Source organism: Sminthopsis crassicaudata, chromosome 6, assembly GCF_048593235.1.
Source record: "Sminthopsis crassicaudata isolate SCR6 chromosome 6, ASM4859323v1, whole genome shotgun sequence".
NCBI lineage: Eukaryota > Metazoa > Chordata > Mammalia > Dasyuromorphia > Dasyuridae > Sminthopsis > Sminthopsis crassicaudata.
The window spans coordinates 199,100,199-199,123,815 of NC_133622.1; the positions used below are offsets into that span (position 1 = coordinate 199,100,199).

Below are 23,617 nucleotides of genomic sequence, written 5' to 3' on the forward strand. Positions count from 1 at the left end.
CCTGCATAACTATAATTTCTTTTCTAATTTTTCTTCCATCTTTGTGATTTTTTTAAATCCTTGAGCTCTTCTAAAGAGGACAACTTTTGGGCTTGAGATAAATTTATATTCCCCATTGAGGCTTCACATGTGGACATTTTGACACTATTCTGTGTTTGTGTTTTGATATTATCTATCACCAGAGTAGCTTTTTATGGTCATATAACTTTTTGATTTTTTGCTAGTTTTAAAAAATTGAGCTCTGCTTCTGGGATACAGAAGGCTTAATATCAAGCTTTTGGTATTGGGGGCCATAAGTCTGGTCCCTGGCTTTCCACACTAGGATATCAGATGCTAATGGCTTGCTCATTGCACTGGAGTGGCCTGACTTAGTTATGGCTGTTGTGCTGGTGTTCTGAGGCTGGCAATCTGCTTTGTGCAGTGGTGCTAGAGATATCATACTTGGCATACAAGCCTGCTCAGCCAAAACCAAGGGGGGATCAGTTGCTGATCTATGTTATGGTTAACTGCTGCTTTTTAGCTTGCTTGGATGCAATCTGCCTTGGGCTGTGCTCCCCTTTTACCCAAGTGACACAGCTCTTTCTTGAAGTCCTTCTAAGTTATCTTAAGCTGGAAAATTATTTTATTCTGTGTTTTTATGGTTTCTGTCTCTCCAGAATCCATTTAGAAGCTTGATTTAACATTTCTGAGGGAAATTGGGGAGAGTTCAAACAACTTCTGGCTTCTCTCCAATATCCTGGCTATGCCCAATTTCCTGTTTTATTTTGTTTATTCTTTGATTATTATTTTAAAAACAGAATAAGAAAAAAGAAAAATTAAAAAGGAATTCAAAACAAAATAAAACAAGAGAACATTGTCATGTGCCCAGAACACATCTGTGAGGATTCAAAATATATAACAAATGACCAAAATATATATATTAGAAGAAATTCTATTCATGCATGTCCCTTTTTTCTTTACTTCCTTATTAATTTTTTTTCCTCTGCTACACATCCTTTCCCCTTTTTTTCCCCACTTTCATCCTCCCATCCTCAAGAAGCTATATAGTTAAAGAATACATTTATGTAAACTTAGATTTATACACATTCAACCCCATACCCCCCACATACACTGTCCCCCCGATACATACATCTTTTCTATCCCTATTGACTCTGTAATTTTGCTCCTTAGCTTGCCTTGCTATTACTTAACTTCCCCTCATCCATGGATCCTTATCTTCATCATCCTTTGCTGGCCTATCCACCCATCTCTTCCCTCTTATTTCTTTATAGATTTTGGAGGGTTCTATACCCTTCATAGTATACAGGTAGTGGCAATATTTAACCTATTCCTGATGTGGGTAGGTTTTCAGGACTACAAGTCCTCCTTCCCCCTCTAAAGCCTCTATGTCTATTCTTCCTCTGTACCTCATTTGTATAACATGATTACTATTTTTATCTTAATTCTATCCCAATCTTTCTTCTGAGTTACCATTTTATTGATATCAGTCTTAAATATATAGTATATGATTCCCATGTAAAAAAAAAAATTTGTCCACAACAAGTTCTTTAAAATTGACCTTTGAAACTGGCTCATATATTACATTTTTGGTTAAGTTCAGGTTTGGTTGATAGAAAATTCTGAAAATCTGCAAGTTTGCTAAAAGTCCATTTATTCTCATTCAATATAATTTTGCTGAGGATGTATTTCTAGACACAGGCCTAATTCTTTTGATTGTTAATAGATATGATTCCAGGATCCGTGGTCTTTTTTTGTGGCTGCTGCTGAATTAAAATTCAGCATATTTGAATTGTTTTTCCTTATTTCTTATAAAATTTTCACTTTCATCTAGGGGTTCTGAAATTTGGCAATAATATTCCTATGTGTTTTCCACAAAGTAACCTTACTGAGGTGGTTCAATGGAGTTTTTCTATTTCTATTTTCCCTTCATGTTCTATCACTCCAGTGATAGAATTTTCCTGGATTATTTCTTGCATTATTGTGTCAACATTTTTTTGGTCACAACTTTCAGGCAGTCCAATTTTCTTATGTTTTCTTGATCTGCTCAGATCTGTTGTTTGTGTTTACATTTTGTTCTATTTTTTTCATTCTTTAGAATCTGTTTTGTTATTTTTTGGTCTCTCATAGCTTCACTGTCTTTCCCTTGCCCAATTCTAATTTTCAAAAAGTTTATTTTCATCTTTAAAATTCTGTCTCCTTTCCTAGTTGGTTAACTTTTTTTCCATAATTTTGTTTTTCTTGGATGGTTTTTATTTAGTTTTATTGTTTTCTCAATATCTCATTTAATTTTTTGAAATTCTTTTTTAGAGTTCTTCTGTAAATTCTCTCTGAGTAGGAAGCCATTTCCCATTATACTTTGAGGTAGAAGAAGCTCTTTTTTCTTCAGTGTTCTCCTCTGAAGAATGACCCTCGTCTTCTCTATAGTGAGGTTCTTTTTTCTTTGCTGGTTCATTTTTTTTATTAAGAGGTATTAGTATAAATACTTCTACTTGTGGGATGAGGGAATGGTGCTTTTAGCTTCACTTGAGCTCTCCCCCTCTGACCAGGAACTGCAAACCAAGAGTTCCACCCTCCAGCCATCATCACTCATGGGTGTGTTGGTTTCTTCTCTCCCAAGGCCACATTCCTGCAACACAGCTGGGCCTGGCATTCCTAATCAGCCAAGATTCACTCCATTTTTCCAGACTCAGGCCCTGACTCCACATGCTGTCCAGGATGTGAAAGTTTCTGTGGTTCCTGTGGAAGCTCCAACCAAATACAGCTCACTTCAGGGCTCCCCCACATGTTTCTGAAGAGCTAACCTGAAGGTATTTGCACTTCACATAGAATCCCTGGCCCATGGACTTTCTTCAGATTTTCTCAGGTTGTATTTGGAGGACCCCAGTCCAAGTTTGTCCCAAAGAGCAAATTTGTTCTATTTGTGGGAGAAATCTGGAAACTTGAAATTTATCAACCTACTTCATCATCTTCTCAGAATCCTCTCCTAATTTTCTTTTAAACAACTTTTTCCCACTATGGTTATCTGCAAAGTCTAACATACCCTTTATTAAACTATCTTCCTATTTGTGGCTTAACCAAAAGGACAGAACTAAAAACTGAAGAGGAGATCCCAAAACTCTAAAAATCCTTGGAGAAAATCTCCTTCAATTCTGCCTCATGAGACTCTCCCCGCACAGCTAGGAAAGTTTTTTTTAATGATGAGGTTTAGATTATGGTACCCAAATGAAATTAGTGTTTCTAGTGGTCAGGGAATTAAATAAGGTCTAGTAGCAGGTTCGGGGTTCAGGGAATCAAATGGAGGGGTTTGGTACCCCTGCAACCTCTCATGATTTGGCAAAAGGATAGAAAGTTTTGGGGAACCCCCTTCTAGTGGCACAGTTCTCTGTAAAGGAACAAAAAACTAGATTGAGGTTTATTATGGGGATTGGAAGTAAGGTTAAAGTCTAGTTAAGGAAATAGGTGAGAGAATATGGCACTGGAAACAGTATTCCAGTGGGCAGAGACCTTTGGCTTGACAAGCATAGGGCTGGCATGTTTGGAACCTCTGCAAAGAGAGGATTTTAGTTTGGCTTTTTTTATAATGAGAGATTTAGCTAAAGTGAGCCTGTGGGTGGAGTCCCAAGTTGGCTCAGATCCACTGGGGGCTGAGACAAGCCCAGATCTCCTATTGGAATTCAACTGGGGGTGAGACAAGCCCAGATCTCCTATTGGAATTCAAAGGGGTGTTTTTCACCAGGACTTGTGAATCAAAGGTCCTAGCTTCCTGAATTCATAATGCCTCAGCCAGGAGGGGTTGGGAATCAAAAAGGAATAAATCAATCTGAAAGGAATAGTTTCTTAAAGGGACCACAACTTGCTTTATTCCTTCCTCAAGCAGTTAAAATTTCATTTAAGGGGGGGGGGGAAGGACTTGGGGGAGGGTCTCTTGAGGCAGAATTGAAGGAGATTTTCTCCAAGGATTTTCAGAGTTTCGGGGTCCCCTCTTCAGAACGTTTTTTCCAAATTTGGCTAATGAAAAACAAATATCCAAATAAAAAGCATCAATTTCTCCTGCTAATATGAAAGACCAGCTTTATACTTGAATGAGATGAGGTGAGATCTTTCAAGACAGTTGTGAAAATCGAGTAAGGCTTCATCTACTTCAGCGTATGAGTAGGCCTGAAGGACTTTGAGCATTGATTCAAGGGCATAATTGAGTCCCCTTCCTGCTATCCTCCCATGACACAATTTCCTCCCTATTTCAGTCAAATATGGGCAACTAAGTACTTATTGGTCAAGTTCAATTTCATGGGTAGAATGTAAGACTCTCAGCCTATGAGGATGAGGGTCAGTGGTGGGAGGGAGTGTTTGTGTTAGGCATTAAAGGTGTTGATCCTGACCACAGGAGGCGCTTCCTTTCTTTGATTGTCAGCTTGAGGGGTGGGACGCCCTTCTCATGAGAATGTACAATAAACTTTGCTTTACTCTAGAGATCTCTCCAGCTTTTTTATTAAATGGTGACCCCTCACCATTTCTGTACCACACATACTTATTTCAGTAATTCAAGGACTTATAATTTCATCAGTGTGGGAATATCCTCACCCAACGCAGAGCATAGCACTCTTATAAAAATTTGCTATGATCAGAATAATGAGCCTCTCTTAACTTTAGCTTTCTTGTTTTTCAAATGATAAGATACCATCATCTGGCCTATACTCAATAGTCTTTCCAGCTCCAGATAGGCTACATAAATGATCTTAAAAAACCTAGTTTCAGTGGGAGGAAAATTCAAGATGTAGTACTGGAAAAAGATTTCAGTGTAGACTAAGTTCTTATCCTATTTTTATAAACTTCCTTAGATTTTCTTTAAAAGTCATAGTAAATAATAAAGTAATTTAGTTTAAAAGGCTTTTGCTAAAGTTGAGAATGTTTCCTATAAATAAAAAACCTGTTGGATAACAGAGTTGGCAGTGTAAAAGAAGCAGACATTTAAAAAATAAAATCTCTTAAATTACGCTGGATTTTTTTTTTTTACAGGAATAACATGGAAAAGTCTTTCTGAACAGTAAAAATGTAAAATATCTGACCTGGATTAGAAACAACAAGCAGTTTGCAGTTAGGACTATTTTTTACAATATCAGGAATAATTATTTTCAGAATATTCACATTACGCTGGACCAAAGCTAGGCGACTTTCTCCCTCTTGCTGGCGTGCACCTGCAGTGATAATTACTATCTTGGAGTTGACTGATACTCTGGAGTCTAAATAAAAAGTAAAAAGAAAAACCAGTCAAAGAGTCAAAACATCCATGCTATACTTTGGTCAACTGAGAGATCATTTTGTTTTCTCAGTGGACAAAGACCCACTCTCCACCATATCTGGGTAGTTAAGTAAGGCCCTGAAGACATCTTTGGGCCTCCTTGTGACCCGTTACTGCCAAATAGTAGTCACCACTGCCCAACAGTAGCTTTTCTGTAAACCAGGTCCTTGGACCTAATTTCCCAAAAGTCAAGGATAATGGCTCTGCAAGTACTGAAAATAGGTTAACAGCAAATTCTAACCTAAGTTTTATTCAGGCTCCAAGGCAAAATGGTGTAGTACCCTCCCCTCCCTCCAAAATATAAATTTGGTGTCAGAAAACCTGCAAGCCTTTCCTCACATATAAAAGGTGGGATTAGATGCATGGCTTCCGAAGTTCTCTCCAGTTGTACCCCTACACTCCTTAAAAAGAGCTGGATGTTCTAGCATCATTCTTACTCTCAGCTTCCCCACCCTCTTGTCACTTTTGTTCTATGTGGAGTTTTGTCATTGTCACTACTTGTTCTCAGGCAAAGTTTGTCTTTCTTTTCTGGACATTTAAGTATACTGACAAGCATGGCATTGATTTGTCCCTTATTGTACACAGATTAATAATATGAATTACAGAGAATTTTCAAAACAAAACTAATTCTACTACAAGCTATAACATGTTACAAAACCAAATATTCAAATATTCAATAATCCAGCTTCCACTTAACTTTCTTACTATTCCCTCATAACACATATCAAAAAAGGACCTCAAAAGTCAACTAATCCAATAAACATCAACATAGATATACCTTCTGAAACATATTTGACAATCTTGGACACTCTCTACATTGAAGCCTTCCAATGATAGGGAATTCAATACCCCCTGAAGCAGCCCTTTCTACTTTCAGAGGATTCTGAATTGTTGACAAGTTTTCTTTTATATTGAACTAAAATCTTCACTGAAACTTCTATTCATTAATTCCAGTTAGCTTTGGAAGCCAAGCAGAATAAAAGTATTTTCCACCTTCAAATACTCAAAGATGAGTATCATTTTCCCTTGAAGCATGCCTACTTTCTTTAGGTTTATCATCTCCAATGTCCATTAACTAATTAGGATAAGACATTGTATTACAGGCTTCTTACTACTTGTCACCTTTCAATTGAGACCTTAGACACTTAACAAGTGACGCTGGGCAAATCACTTAATCCCAACTCTTTTCTAAAGAAAAAAATAAAAGGTCTGAGTTCGAGGTAACAACCAATCAGTGTTTATGGATAAGTAAGAACTGAGGCAAAAAAAAAATGGTCTTTTTCATCTAGTCACAAAAAAGCAAAAAATCCTATCTGGAAGATGATGACTCTCAGGTTTCTGGCCATTCACTCTGAGCCAATCTGTGCCCAAAGACCAACTGACCTTGTTGGATAATCAACAAGAACCAGAGTGATTTGGGCTTACAGAAGATATCTAGCCTATAAACCATGATTACCTTGGAAGGTTTTAGAGGTCAGAAAGAAAATTACATTCCTTTGGGCAGAGCACTTGCAGCTAAGTTTATGAAACCCTATATAAAAAGAAGAAAAGAAAGAGCTGTTGCCCAACTGGCCAGTTCAGTTGGATCCAATGTCAGGCAGCTCTTTTCAAAAAGATTTGTTTTTGTCCTTCCTCCTCCAAGAGGACCATGACATTAGGCAGACTAGCCTGATGGGGATTGTTTCAGTCCAACTTGTTAAAGACCTTAACTTAAAAAGGCCAAGGTTACCCACTGCATCCAGGGCTGTCTCCAGTTATTCTGATATATATCTGGTCACTGGATCCAGATGGCTTTGGAGGAAAAAGTGAGGTTGGTAACTTTGCATAGCCCTTGCTCACTTCAATCTAACTCACTTGCATGACATGGAATAACATCACTTCCCTGATGTTTTGGACCTCTTCAGGAATGAAGGACAAACAACAATTTCTTTAACTAAAATGGAATATAAATCATCTTACTACTTGGGTTCACATCCTAACACTAACAGATTAAACCTCCTTGTTAACTAAGGGAGCTAGGCAAAATAATCACTAAAGTTCTAATATTAATCTATAATTCTAAAGTTGATTTCACATGAAAAATTGCCTAGCTACACTTTCTTGAGGCTGTATTTATTAGAATATTATATTTATTGTTACAATAACAAAGACAGTTTAAGAACTTTAAGATAAATATTATAAAAAAAAGCCAAGTTCAGTTTAAATGTAATAGTGTACCTCTTTGGTACACTAAAAGTTATAACTATTTCTTTGATACTATTTTTCTTGCACTTGAAGATACTAGAGTGATCAAATACTAGTGTAACTGAGTGATGTTACTGAATCTCAGTTTTTAAAAAAATAATCACAGAGACATATACCTTATGAAATCATGTTTTAAAGAATGGGCTTGAAATTCTTTCTAAAGCTTTAAAGATTATTCACATCCCACTACATTTATCACTATTTTTGTCTTACGTTATATTCTGCCTATTAAACAAGCCTGCAGAAATTTTTCTGTATACTGACTCCCTCTTAGCCTTCATTCCATAGGCTTTCATCTTCTGCAGATTGTGGAAATTCATCAAGACAATGATAAAGAGGTTTTTTAAAAATATTCCAAAGGAGCAACTAGATGGTGCAATGGAGTACTAGTCCTGGAGTCAAGAGGACCTAAATTCAAATTTGATTTCAAATATTTGACACTAGCTATGTAACTCCTGAATACTTAAAAAAAAAAACCCACAAAACATTCCAAAGGGCATTGAAGTGGTACAATGGATACAGTGTTGGCTCTGAAGAAGAAATGTTTTCAAGAGTTCAAATCTGGCCTCAGACACTTACTAGCTCTGTGACCATGGGCAAGTCACTTAACTCTGATTGCCTCAAAAAATTATAAAAATAAAAATAATAGACCCACAGACATACCCTAGCAAATGATACTCAAAACTTCTCTTCCTCCAGAATGAGATTCATGGTAGATGCTAACAGTTAATCCATTCTGAATCCAACTGTACTAATCTTGGCAGACATTTCTCCATCATCAATTTAATTTAATTCAAAACTTATTTATTCAGCGCTTACCCAAACAACATATGGAAAGCATTGTGCAAGCTGCTAATATTAAAACAGAAAAGCTATCACTGCTCATTTCACATATAACTAAATACAAGAAAATGTGAGGAAGAAGAGAAGACTAAGCACTGAAGGATCAGTAAATTTTTCCCATTAAGAGGTGGTATCTAAGTTTACACTTGAAGTAAGGGCCAAAAGTGCATTCTAGAAATTTGGAGAAGGGAGAGGGAATGCTGAGCTCCTCAAAAACAAGAGTCCTATTGAGATGACTTATTATGAAGTGTCATTCTACTTTTGAACACATTGAATTGTTAAGAATTTTTCCTTTTATTAAGGCAAAACTCAGTATGACTTTCCTCAAGATCTCACCATCATTCCATTATATTCAATAAAAACTTTCTTTCCAAGCTTTCCCTCTTCTTTCAAACATGCCTATTTCTTTCAGACATCTGATCTCCCAGGTTCATGATGTTAGTATCATCTTAGGCTCCCTTTACTCACCACAAATCCTCAATGAGTTTTCAATCTTGTCACTTCTACCTTCATAACATCTCACTATTTGAGTGCTACCACCTCGATTCAAGCCATCATCTTTTTCCTGCATTATTACAATGGCCTCCTAAAACTTTTATCATGGCCTACAATCTCTCTGAACTCCTGTTTACACTTCTCATAGCTGCCAATGTGATTTTCCTCAAGACCACAACCTCATTTCACTATACTCAATTATGCCTCCAATGCCCAAAATGGACTCTTTTCTCACCTCTATCTTATAAAAATCTTGTCCAAAGTGTAACTCAAAAATCATCTTTTAAATGAAAGCCTTTCCTGATGCCCTTCTCTGCTATCTCCTTCCTCACTGTACTTACCCAATCTTATTATATTTACTTATGTTTTTCCATGTGTGTATATATATATATGTATATATATATATACATATGTATATATATATACATATATATATATACACATATGTATATATAAATTCTATGTGTGTAAATGGATGGGTATGGATATACATACCTCTATTATGTTATAATCTTCTGAGAGCCCACCCTCCTCACTGTATTTACCTTCCCTTACATTTACTTGTATTGTTAAAATATTAATATACATAATATATTCTGCTTCTATGTATGTGTATGTGTATATTAAAGACTCTAAAGAAAAAGGAATCTAAAGAAAAGGAATGACAAAACCACTCCTGTTTCCTTCTAAGAAAACCTCATGACAATATAGATATGCTATGATCTACAAGGATCACAAAGAGTTGGATACAACAGAATAACTGAATACACACACATGTGTGTACACATTTGTTGTGCTTGTTATAAGCATGAGAGTGAAGACTATCAAGGATATTACTAACCTCCCAGTCCCCAAGGCTCACTTAGCCGCATATCCAAATCAGTTACCAAGTCCTCTTTTTCTACCTTCACAGCCGCCTCGCTCCCCCCTTTGACACTGTCAAACTCGTGCAGACTCTTATTCCCTCCCAAACCTACCACTTGGTGGTCCCCCTGCCTCCCCACCGGAATCTTATCCTCTACTCCGCTGACAAAGCTGATCTTCAAAAAGCACAAATCTTTGTCAGCTCTCTGTATGATAGAACTCTAGAGGTTCCTTATTGCGTCCAACACCAAAAAAATTCCAATTTCTCTTTAAAGATCTTTGTAGTCAGTTTTTCTTACTTTTCCTCATCCCTATCATATACTCTGAGATCCAGTGACCTTGTCCTCCTTAATGTTCCTTCTGTTAGATCTTCTATCTCCTAACTCTGGTGATTTTCATCAGCTGCCCCCCATTTCTGAAATTCTTTCCCTCTTTCCTAGTCTAGTTCCTTTCCTCTGAGATTACCCCATAAAAATCCAGTTTTATACATAGTTTTCACCTCTCCTTCAATAGACCTTGTATGGGCTTTTTTGTTATCTCTTAACACTTAACCCAATGCCTGTAATATGCTAAATGGTTAATAAAAGCTTGCTGATGTGCCTAAATTCTTTGTGTCTGTATTTTCAGATTTTAGCAAAGTACATGGCCCATAGTATTCACTTACTAGATGCTTGTTATTTCATTAATTGAAAACAAAATCTGCTCTATCCACCATATTCTATTCTATTCTTTGAAGCCAAGTAAAACAAAGTATTTTCTGTATGAAAGCCTTTCAAATTCTTGAAGACAAGATGTCATGCCCAATAAAAGCTTTCTCTTCTTCAAGCTAAATATTTTCCAGATCTTTAAATGATGCTTCTATGGCATAGTTAAGTGACCCTTTACCATCGTAGTTACTCTCTTCTGAACAATGTTCATGAATGTCAATGTTTTCTTTTTTTCTTTTTTCTCTTTTTTTTTCTCTCCTGAGGCTGGGGTTAAGTGACTTGCCCAGGGTCACACAGCTAAGTAGTATCAAGTGTCTGAGACCAGATTTGAACTTGGGTCCTCCTGAATTCAAGGCTGGTGCTCTATCCACTGTGCCACCTAGCTGCCCCTTGTCAATGTTTTCTTAAACTTTTAATACCAAAAACTGAATATTATATTTAAGATGTGGTATAATGACAACAAAATCACTATCTCCTTAATAATTGAAATGATTTTCATGTGAAAATGCAAAAGAATAAATACAAATAAATGTGAGGTAGACAAATAAGGGAAGAAGGGTTCTCATGGATTTTACATCCTAACAGGGAAATAAGCATAGATTGATAGAATTATTTAGACAGAGAAATGTAGCTAGCTAGAACTCTTATCACACATATGCATGTATATAATACATACATGTATATACACACATATATATGTGGGTACACATGCATATACACTGATACATGCAGTTGTGACATATCCTGGTCTTCTGAACTTGAACCTAGTTGTCTGATTTCAAATACAATGCTCCTTTCACAACATTGCCAAGTGTCTCACATAATGCTGTCTTCTACAACTATTGGTTGTACTGCTAATCTAGTCAGTCACTGGTCACCAAGAGATTGGAAAATAAAAATCAAATGAACTGATACTAGGGTAATTATAATTTCAATACATTTCATTTTTATGATAGCTTTCTGTAATATGATCGGTTTATGAAACTAAATTTAAATGAACCTTTGCCAGAAATAATCTTTGGGGTACTAAAGAAAAGGCTTCCATGTTGGAGATCCATCATCTCTCCCTTCAGTTTGTCTTCCATGACATCAATAAGAGCGAGTTCATCAGTTAAACCCTAGAATACATAAAAAAGTCAGTGACAAGGAATAATGTTCCTAACTAAATTTCCAGTTGGATAAGAATGTCCTTATTTCTCTACTAAATAATCAAAAGTTCTCTTATACTAGCAAAACTAAAATAATCTATTTTCTTACTTATATCTCAATGTGGGAAGACAAAACCAAAAAATGTCTATAAGGTATGGTAAAAATTACAAGACTTTTTAAATTATTTATAGCCCTGGAATTATAACAAATAAATGATTTACTCTGTCCCTACCTAATGCCAGCATAGTCATTGAATTCAAAACAAAGGTTAAAAGTATAGCTGGTGAGAGATATTTAGTAAGCCAAGGTCAAAATTCCGAGTTAGAGTACGCCAATTTTTTGAAATAGGATGGATTTAGGACTCGTATACCCATATTTTTAAAATAATTTTATTTGCTTTTTTCATTTTTGTTTTACGTAACCACTTAATTATTATTCTATATTAATATTCTATACTTCCCAAAATACACTCAAAAGTCACCCTAAAAAATACATCCCCTTCCAAGCAATTTATCAATTGTTTACACAAAGAAGAGAAACATTCTTTACTTAGGACATTTTGGTACAAATACTTGACAATAATTTTGTTGACTTTCCATGTTACTTATATTTGCATTGCTATAGTCATACATGTTCTTTTGACTCTAGACTTTGTTCACTCTATTATTGCTTCCTACAAATCATTTTTTGAATTCTTCAAGTTTAGCATTCCTTAAAAAAGATGTGGGGATTAACACTTGATCAATTTACCTTATCCTCTTAAAGTAATTGATATGAAGTTATACTCTAACCAAAGCTATACTCAACCAAAGATGATCAAAGCACAAAAAAGTCCTTGAAAACCATTGGATATACTGCAGTACATAGGAAATATGTTTGGATTGACTAAGGAAAACTGGTCATATTTTGTGAGTCACTTATAAATTAGTAAGCTAATTATCGAACTGAGATTTGAGCAAGTGGTATTTTAAAAGAGAGCTGTTCTGCTCCTGAGTTACTATTGTTGTATTGTAGTAGAGAGGATGGGGAGAGGAAAAATCCTCCTCAGTTCTGATCTCCTATTTGCCCACTTTCTCTCCTTTGATAAGAGGTGAACTTTTTGTAAATTTTGAAGGGTTTAGAATTTGGATTTTTCCAAATTATGTTCCAGTAGCATTTTCAGTTCTCCAGAGCTGGTAATGTATCTGCAAGGGATACCATGAACAGATGAGACATTAAGTGAAAGCAGATTTGAAGCAAGGAGAAAAGCTGCACTGTACCTGAGAAGAACTTCATGAAGGGGAAAAAGGACTTCCACAGCAGCTTTGAATTTTCTCTCTGCCAACATGTTCTAAATTTGAGTACACTTTTTCTAGATTTTTAATATGTGTTGGTAGGAAATTTGGGAGAGGGGCAAGGAACATTTTATAATAACTTTTCTTACTGTTCTATCTCTGCTCCCTTGAGCTGGCTAATTAATTAATGATAGTTTATGGAAGTTTGTAAGCCTCACAGAATTTAAAGGACAACTCCCCAGTCCCTCAGGATTAATCCCAGAATCCTAGGAGGGATACAGTAGCATTGCTCTGAGAACCCAACTCTCCATTTGGGAGGACTAAGTCCAAAATATGTGTAACATGTACTTACATCACAACATAACAGCAGTTCATGCTGTCCTCAATCTTCTTGGAAAGAAGCCCATAGGGGCAGCTAGATAGCCCTGGAGTCAGGAGGGAAGAAACCCTTTCTTGTAAGCTGGCCAAGATGATCATTTAAAATAGTAAAATAATCAAGGAATTCAAACCCTCTTCCCACATTTCAAGAACCTTTGTGAAACTGTTCACATTTCTTAGTGTGTTCTCTGAAAGTGATCACACTAAGCTCACATGTTTTATCAACTTGTGGATCAACAAACTGTTTGAGCTGGTAGGTGCGCCCATGCTAAGCAGTTGGGGGGGGGGACAGAGTGTCTCCCAAAAAGTGCTGAGTTCTGACCACACAAGCTCAAAAAGGTATGAGTCTCCCAGAATGCACATGTACACATGAAAGGTCCTTGTCTGGAAAGGATGCTAAAGATATAAGTATATAAATTCTGACTTAAAAAAGAACTTACTCCTATATCAGTAGAGGAAGCAAAGCAAAAGAAAAAGTTATCCACAAAAAAAATTGAAACATTTATGGCAAGAATAAACACAATGTTAATATGCAAATAAAAGTGAAATTAATTTTTAAATCCCCTAAAATATTAAATAACTAATCTCAGAGTGAATAGCTGAGAAAAATTTAGCGATAATTTAGCAATTTTTCTTTTTTTTTTTTTCCCCTGAGACTGGGGTTAAGTGACTTGCCCAGGGTCACACAGCTAGGAAGTATTAAGTGTCCGAGACCAGATTTGAACTTGGGTCCTTCTGAATTCAAGGCTGGTGCTCTATCCACTGTGCCACCTAGCTGCCCCCAACTTTTCTTACATAATTCTCAATTGTCTTCCAAAAAAAGATAATGTGTATGTTTATCTTCCCACAATCATTCCAATAATTTATTTTTCTATCTCTTAGAATCTCTGCAAGCTTGGAGGTGTTATGTGAGATTTATTTTAATTTTCATTTCTTTATTAGTGATTTATTTTTTAAATTAACTATTAATAGCTTTTATTTATTTTTTTTATTTCAGAAAAGTATTCATGCCTTTTGAGTACTTCTATTAGGTAATAGCTCTTATTCTTACATATCTGTTTCAATTTCCTAAAGATTTTGGCTAATTTTGTAGGCTAGATATTTAATGGAAAGATTTTTTCCTATTCCATATCTTTTTTTCTGATTCTAACTTCATTGGTTTAATTTGTCCAAAGGCTTTTGAAGTTTTACTAAAATGTATATAATCGATGATTATAAGGTTTTTTCCCTTATGACTGTAACCAGAGATCAGAGAAATTTACATTTGGAACAGACCTGAAAAACTTCAAGTAAGCCCCCCATTTTTAAAATAAAATTAGGCTCAGAAAAGTTAAATGACTCACTAGAAATATAACTATATACAAACTTTATTTACAAGAAGTACTGGGAAAATTTGAAAGCTTGGCTAAAATTAGGTTTACATCATGTTACACAAAACAAATTTCAAATGAAAAAGCCACATTATAACAAAAAAGTTTTATCATAGAATGGTTTATAGTAGATAATACTAGCTCTTTGTTTTAGATAGATGTCTGATATTTTTAAAGCTGTATATTACTATGTTTTTTGATATTTTTTACATAACATAGGTTAATATGAATTTTGTTGATTTTTCTGGTTCTATTAACAGTCATTTTTTAAAAATTATGTTATTAATATGAAATATCTATTTGTTGATTATATTATATATTAATATTAATGTATCAATATTATATTAATATATTATGTTATAAAATATATTATTTTATATGCTATGGCTTTTTTTTACCAATATTTAACATTTTACAACAATATTTACAAATGATACTGGATATAATTTTCTTTCTCTGCTTTATCCCTAGTTTGGTTGTCAGGAACATATTTGGAAGAATAAAGTAGAGCAGGAAGTTTTTCATTTATTGAGAAAAATTTTTATAACATCATTATTCTTTAAATGCTTGATAGAATTTGTTTATAAATTTATAAATCATTCTACTCTAGAATTTTCTCCCAATTTGCTAGTTTATTTATAGCTTATTATAAGTTCACAGAATTATATATTTAGAACTAAAATAAACCTTACAAGATGTTACAAGTCCATTCCCTCAATGTACTCATGAGAAAACTAAAGCAGAAAATTGAGGTAAATTACAGAGTAATGTGGCTAATAGAATCTGAAGTGGGATTTAAACCGAATTCTTCTTCCTTTTTCTCCAATACTCCCTCTATTACATCATGTTATCTCTCATTGAATTTGCTCAATTGCTCTTTATGAAACTGACTTGACATCTTTTAATTTCTCATTTTGCTAATTTTGACATTTTATATTTTTTAATAGGTAATCATCTAGGACAAACAACAACTTCTGTGAATAGTAATTGGAAATATGTCCCACTGGGACCCAACAGGAATTGTCCAGTTGGGCAACAGAGCTCCTCCTCTTTTTTTTTTTCCCCTTTTTTCCTCCTTCCTTCCTTCCTTTCTTTTCTTCCTTTTTTTGCCCCTCCCTTTGTCCACAAAGGGCGGACACAAAGGGATATAAATTTTCATCACTGAAACCTCACAAAATATCCTGGAATTTACAGGCTAGAATTCTTTCTTAAGGAAAATCAATGCCTTAAACCAATTCACTCTGGCTCTCGTTGACTAGCCAACAATAGATCCCAGGCCAAGCCCCACTTGGTCATAGTTTGGGCCCTGATTGGCTAAAAATGAATGTAAATAGTAATTGTTTCTGTTTTAGCTAGAAACCTTAATAGTCTTCCCCTCTGAGATTTTTTTTTTTTTTTTGATTAGGTAAAAGAAGACATTCTCTGCCTCACTTCTTACTACTGCTCTTAACTTAAAAAGGCTAACGTCTCTCACTACATTTAGGGCCATCTCTAGTCCTTCTGATCTATATCTTGTTACTGGATCCAGATGGCTTCAGAAGAGAAAGTGAGGCTGGTGACCTCCCTCATTTAAATCCAATTCACTTGCTTGTCATGGAATCACCTCCCTGGTGTCATGGTCCTCTCTGAGAATTAAGCACAAACAACAATAGTCTGTATAATAACATACAGCAGATTCAGATAATTCTTTTAATTCCCTCTCTGTTCATACTGAATTTGTGTTATTCACTATTTACTAGGGTAATTTGTTTTCCTCTCTTTTTGAGCAAAATTTATCAATTTTGTTACCTCTTAAAAAACAAACAAACTTTATACCCCAATAAGTAAGCTATTCTTAAATGAAAAAATTCAAATTATCAACAGCCATGTAAAGAAAATGCTTCAAGTCACTAATAATTAGAAAAATGAAGATTAAAACAAGTCTTTTAAGTTTCACTTAATACCATTCAAAAGTTGGCAAAAATGACCTAAAAAAGGAAAAGAATATGACAACTGTTGAAAAGATTAAAAGAAAACAGATACACTAATATACTGATAGAATTGTGAATTGTTCACCTATTCTAAAAGCAATTTGAAATTATATCCAAGAAGTCACTAAATCTTGCATATCCTTTAATCCACAGATATCACTTCTTAGCCTATAATCCAAACAAATTATAAAGTAAGAAGATCAGGAGCCATTAATAACATCAACAATGACAATAAGTTAGCATTTCACAAAGCATCTCTCTCTCATATACTGATGTAATAATATAATTTCTAGGAGAGATAGCAAGCTTTCACTGACCTTAGGGAGCTTCTGTTCTAATAAGTCCTCTGGCTTTGGAATCTCTGACCCTGAGGTCCCCCACACGTGCTACAATTACATAAACTTTGCCTCTTGACTTGGAGATGGGTTCAAGCCTGCAAATTCTTTTGAGACACCTCACAACACCAGTCTATGACCCCAACTTTTTGAGGTCCCTTCCAACATCAACAATATCGTCTCACTTAATCCTCATAACAACCCTGTAAACTAAGTACTTTTATAACTAAGAACAACTTTGAGAGAAGATCTTTTCCTAATTTGACAGAGATACACAAGTATCTAAGATAGAATTCAATCTACATAAGTATCTGAAATAGAATTCAGTCAAGCAAGTCCGAAAGCACAGTTAATGTCAGGTTTTTGGAGACCCAGACCAGCAATATCTAAGATAAGGAAGAACTCAGCACTTAATGCTAAATTCAAATGCTATGTATTTTAAAATGAAACCATTTAAGACAATCAAATGCAGCAGAAACTTCATTATGTTTGAGCCCACTCTTCTCAGAAACAAAATGTTTTAAGGAAGAGTTTATATACCACACTACCTTGTATTCCCATTCTTGCTATATCTTTTCATTAAATATTTTTTTCTTAAAAGATATCTGATGTTACTTGGTTAAACCAAAGTAGGGAATAATCATAGGGAACAATCACTGGCAGCTAACAGTGTGTGGTGGGGAGGGATAGAGGTAGAAAAGGCACAATGGAATGGAGGAATTGGGCTGGTAGTATTTAAAAGATACAACAACTCGTCAGGGGTATTTCAAGAATTGTGAGAGGTAAATATAGCTGACTTATCTCTGAAGAATAAGTTTAGAGGCTTCACAACATATGCTTACATGTTCTTTCACATTTTGGAAAGAACACATAACTTCCAATTATCCTAATCTGCTCCATGGGTAAAAAAAAAAAAAAAAAAAAAAAAAAATTTCAAACCCAATATTATCTCACTGTTTCTGTATAGCTGCAAATTGCCTAGAAGTTCTAAAAAATTGCAAGTGACCAAAGTATTAGAGAGGTGCTTGACAGAAATGAGTAGGTTTTAGCATTTTACTAACTATGATTTGAATAAGAGACATAGCATAAAGTTGCTAACATAATGAGAATAAGCAAAATAGTTTAAAACCTAAAGGTAAGACATTAGTGCAGCTGAATAAATCATTTATAATAAAAAGATGTTAACAAGAACCACACACCCCCCAAAAAAAAGGCATGGCTAAGTTTTATTTAAAAAAAAAAGTGCCCATATGCTGACAATTTATATATTCATTGAAATTTAATATCCCATAGTTTCAAAACATCTTTAGTGAGATGTCAATAAATAAAATATTTAAGGTACTTCAGCTTTAAGTAACACACACATTATGAAAAACATTGGGAGGCTCCAGAAACTTTGTTAACTTTGGTTAAGGTCAATTAACAACTATTAATTACCTTGTTTAGTCAATAATCATTTATTAGTCTACTATGTGATAAGCACCACATAGTGCTCATGCCAAGCACTGGGGATACCAAAAAAGCCACAAAGGGCAGTCCCTGCCTCAAGGAACTCAAGTGGAAGAAATACCATGAAAATAAATATATACAAAGCAAGATAACAAATGGGAAATAACAAAGGAAAGGCACTAGAATTAGGAAGCTGGAAAAAGTTCCCCGTAGAAGGTAGGATTTAAGTTAGGACTCAAGGAAGCCAGTAGGCAGAAATGAAAAGAAATAACTTCCAAGCTTGGGGGACAACCCAAGAAAAATGCCTCAAGTTGTGGAAAAGCAAGGAAAAACAATGTCATTGGGTCAAATAGTACATACTGGGTGTATGAAGACTGCAAAGATAGGGGAGATGAGTTATAAGGGCTTTGAATGCCAAATAAAGGATTTTATATTTGATCTTGGGGGTGACAGGAAGCCACTGGGGTATATAGTGAATAGTGAGTATACTGAAGAGAAGCTCAGCAAAGAAGTAGGGCAGGATAGTGATGACAATTAAATCCACAGGAGCTGAGGAGCTCAATAAATGAAATAGTATAAAAGAAATTGGGGCAGAACTGTAATGTTCTTTGCTTCAGTTTTCCTGGGGTCTCTGGGAGCACTCTTCCTTTCAGTTCAGTAATCACCACACGAGTAGCCAGGGATTAAAGTCCAAATCCTTTATTATCTCTTTGCCTGATGATGGGCAGCCTCTGGAGAGCCTTTCAGTTTGGTCTTGATCTTAGAGGGAGAAGTGCAGGAAGCCAGGCCAGCCACCAGGAAGATTGAAGATCGAATTGAATTTCTCCATTGGTTCTGAGAGCTTAAGCTCCTGCCTCTAGTCCTTTGTCTTCTCTGCCTCTGCCTCTAAGGGCTTTCTGAGTCCCAGCTTATATGCTCTACACTGAGTATAAATCAATCATATCACTAGGAAACCATTATTATTGTAAGATTAAATCAATCATACTGAACTGTGCTAAACTAGATAACCATTGTCTCCTCAATTCCACTTAGTACCTTGTTTCAAGTTCTGGCCCATAACACAGAACCCTGTGAAATATCTACTATATTCCAGGCTCTATGGTAAGCACTGGGGATATACACACAAAAAAAATGTAATAATCATCAAATAACTCCTTTTTGAGGGTTGGAAATAATTCCTTTTCCCCTATACCACAGCTTCTCTTTAGTCAATCAACAGAATTTAAATGCTTATTTTCAAACTGACTCAAATTTATAAGAATTCAAGCCATTCTATAATTGACAAATGTTCAAAGGATATGAACAGACAATTTTCAGATAAAGAAATTAAAACCATTTCTAGTCATATGAAAAGGTGCTCTAATCACTACTGATCAAAGAAATGCAAATTAAGACAACTCTGAGGTATCACTTCACACCTCTGAGACTGGCTAAGATGATAGAAAAAGATGAACATTAGAGGGGATATGGAAAACTGGGACACTACTACATTGTTGGTGGAGTTGTGAACTGATTCAACCATTCCAGCATGTCTGTACTAAGTCTATATCCCAAAGAGATCTCAAAAGAGGGAAAGGGACCCATATGTGCAAAAATGTTTGTGGCAGCTCTTTCTGTAGTGGCAGGGAACTGGAAACTGAGTGGATGCCCATCAGTTGGGGAATGGCTGAATAAGTTATGGTATATGAATGTTACGGAATATCTTGGTTCTATAAGAAACCAACAGCAGAATGATTTCAGAGAGGCCTGTAGAGACTTACATGAACTGATACTAAATGATGGGAATAGAACTGAGAGAACATTGTACACAGCAACAACAAGATAAGTGATGATCAACTCTGATAATGAAGCTCTTTTCTATAGCGAGGTGATTCAGGTCAGTTTCAATGATTTTGTGAAGAGAACCATCTGCACCCTGAGAGAGGACAATGGGAACGGAATGTGTATCACAACATAGAATTTTCATTCTTTTTGTTGTTTGTATTTTGTTTTATTTTTTTTTTCCCTTTTTGACCTGATTTTTCTTGTGCAACATATTTGTGGAAATACATATAGAAGAACTGCATATTATTTAACACATATTGGATTACTTACTTGCTGTCTAGGGGAGGGCGTGCAGGAAGAGAGGGAAAATTTTGTAACACAAGGTTTTGCAAGGTGAATGTTTATAATTATCCATGCATGTATTTTGAAAATAAGTTTTAATTTTAAAAATTGCTTACTATCAGCCAGGTACTCTTAAGGCAAAACAAGGTTTTCCTCCTCAAGATAACATTTTAAGAAGAGAAAATAATGCTGCACATCCAAAATATATGTGGTATGGGTAATCTCAGGAGGAAAGCATTAGTAGTGGAAAAGGTCACTAGATGATGATAGGATTTGAAGTGAGTCTTGAAGGAGGCCAGGAATTTATGAGATAGAGGTAAAGGGGCAGAGTATTCTAACCATGGCAGAGAGAGGCATATAAAGGACTTCTTTCTGAAAAATTCCTTCAACTCATAATTTAATTTTGTACCAATAACTTAGTACCTTTGTTTTATGATAAATTAAGCTAAATTCATTCATGACTATAGATGGATTTTGGATTAAGCAATAATTCAAACTATGAAAAAGCCTATTGCAAAAAAGAAGTTGGAGGCAATTTTTTAAAAATCTGATTTGTACTTCACTTTACAGGTATAATGTGATTATGTACAGCAAAGAAGCATTTCATTTTTCTTATATGTTAATATAAAAACGTTTGGCTTTTCCCCCCTTCAAGTTGAATGTTCAGGTTATTCTTATGGAGTTACTTGTAACAATACAGACTTCTGGCAGGCATCAAAATCCCAGCTGGGGTTGTCAGTCAGCGTTAGCCTGATTCAGCAAATCAAATAACATAAAAGCCAGCTGTCACAAACTATTTATAAAGTCAAGCAGGGATGAAAGCGAAAACATTTTCTCCAAGTTTTCTCTTGCTTTTTCTCTTCCCTCTTCTCTGCCTCCCTTAGGCATCATGTTGTTACTTCTTTCCCCATTCCCTACATCCCAGTTTTTCAGGCTATTTTATACATTCAATAAGCATTTATTAAGTGTTTACTATTTGTCAGTTGCTGTGCTAAGTATGAGGCCCTGTGGATAAAAATATAAATTCAAAATATTCCTTTCATTCAATGGGGCTCATATTCTATTGAGGGAAACAACACACACACACACACACACACACACACACACACACACACATGCACAAACCAAAGACATACAAGTAATAGGATATGGGAGGGGAAGAGAATGTACTGGTATGGAGAGAGGTTGCAAAGTGTAGAAGGTGGCATGTACCCTGTTTTATAGAAAACAAGATCTTTTAAGGGTAGAAGAGAGAAGAGGGCATTCAGGCATAAGGGATGTTCAATGTAAAGCCAGGAGTTGTGTACATTATGTGTGAGAAACAGTAAGAAGGCCAATTAAGATTATAAATCCAGAGCTCCTTCTGGGAGGGACCTTCTTGGCCACAAGAGCATTTGGTAAATCACATGAACACTACTGAAGCTGTTGCCTCTGACCTTGTCACTGTCAACATTTCTTAAGTGACACCACTTGTCCCACTTTATTTCACTATCACTTACCTTCAGTAAAATACTGATGGCACATGCCATGCCAACTGCACCACACCCAACAATGGTGACCTTATTTTGTGGAGATGACTCTTCTTTAACAATATTCTCAATTAGCATTTCTTTGACCGATGCCATTTTGGAAATCTGAAAGAGAGATTTCAAGTAATTTTATAGAAGTGAATTGTCATCAACATTTTAAACTTTTAACCATCCTACATATTAATCAGATTAACTGTCTAAAACTCAAGATAACTAAAGATGTGAGGAAGAACAAAACCAAGAGAACACTGCACACAGTAACAAGAAAATTATGTGATAATCAACTATGATAGACTTGCCTCTTCTTAGCAACAGTGATTCAAGACAATCCCAATTTTAAAAAAAATGCCTTCTGCATCCATTGAGCCAGTATGGAGACTGAATGTGGATAGAAGCATACTATTTTTACTTTTATTTTTATTTTTTCCCTTTTATTCTGATTTTTTCACAACATAAATAAATAAAAATAGGTTTAAAATGATCATACATGTATTACCTAAATGAGATTGCTTGCTCTTTTGGGGAGGGGAGAGCAAAGTTAAGTGGGGAGAAAAAAATTTGGAACTCAAAATCTTACAAAAGTAATGTGGAAAACTATCTTAATGTGTAATTAGAAATAAAAATAATACTATGGAATGAGGGAAGAGAAAATAAGCAAAGCAAGATAGCCAAGTCAGGGGAGTAAACTGGTGTCTAGCCAGAGGACCAAGTGAGTCTATTCATCATTTCTCTGAAAATCGTTGACATCCCTCAAAATGTTCCTCTCTCCCTCTCTTTCTTCCCACTGCAATCATCCAGAATAATTCTAAGTCTTCTAACTCATCAGCCTATTCTTCACAAAACCGCCAAAGTCATCTTCCTAACATCCTGGTCGGGTTGACTCCCAATGCCCAATTAATAAATGGTCTCTAGAGATCGGGGGTCCCGCCATGGCTCTGCCAGTCCCCGGCTAACCAGCAACACACCAGCTTTCCAGACGTATCACATTTCCCTTTATTAGACCCTTAGGATTCCCCATAGTCGAGTGTTTGGGGTCTCTTCCAACTGGGAGCTCCGGTTTTGGCTTTGGGGGGGGGGCTATGAATCCACAGCATTTGGCAAAGTGCTCGGTAGACAGAAAACACTTATTAAAGCACTTTGGCAGCACTTTGCCCGCTTCCCTCACTTTTGTCCCATTTTAATTTTGTGGGCGAAGCCTTCCCCAGTCAACTGCACACGCGCGAGGAGGGGGCTCCCCAAGTTCCCCTCCGGGCCCGCCTGTCCCTGCCTCGAACACGAAGGTTCCCACAAGCCGCCGCCTGTTAACTGAGACCCATTGCCCTCGGCGGCGGCACTCACCCTAGGGGCTTCTCTCCCTGACACTCGGGGCTACACCAGCATCTCACGGGACCTCAAATGAGACCCTCAGAGTTAAGAAAAACTTAGAAGAGTGACCGTTAACCGCCACGCGCCACCGCTGACGCATGCGCATAACCCGAACCACCTCCCTCCCAATCCTGCCTGCGCCTGCGCAAAAACCGGAGAGTGGGGGAGGAGAGGAGCCGATGCCAGGAGGGGAAGCTTCATTCCCAGCCAGTCTTCCCACCTTATCACCTCGCCCCAGTG

At 36.0% G+C, this 23,617-nt stretch overlaps 1 protein-coding gene across 3 annotated transcripts in view; it reads right to left on the minus strand.

Annotated features, from left to right (window-relative positions):
* Positions 1–23,617, minus strand: part of LOC141546571 (L-lactate dehydrogenase A chain-like) — a 39,567-nt gene extending 15,950 nt beyond the window's left edge. Inside the window, exons 1-4 of one of the 3 annotated variants that reach the window (XM_074274506.1) lie at positions 23,351–23,617; positions 21,983–22,117; positions 11,453–11,570; positions 5,067–5,240 (exon numbers count right to left, since the gene is read on the minus strand). In XM_074274506.1, the coding sequence (XP_074130607.1) occupies positions 5,067–5,240; positions 11,453–11,570; positions 21,983–22,108 (418 nt within the window). In that variant the 5' untranslated portion in view covers positions 22,109–22,117; positions 23,351–23,617. Of the gene's footprint in view, positions 1–5,066; positions 5,241–11,452; positions 11,571–21,982; positions 22,118–22,977 lie in introns of all 3 variants that reach the window. The other 2 variants (XM_074274504.1, XM_074274507.1) reach the window with 2 other exon arrangements.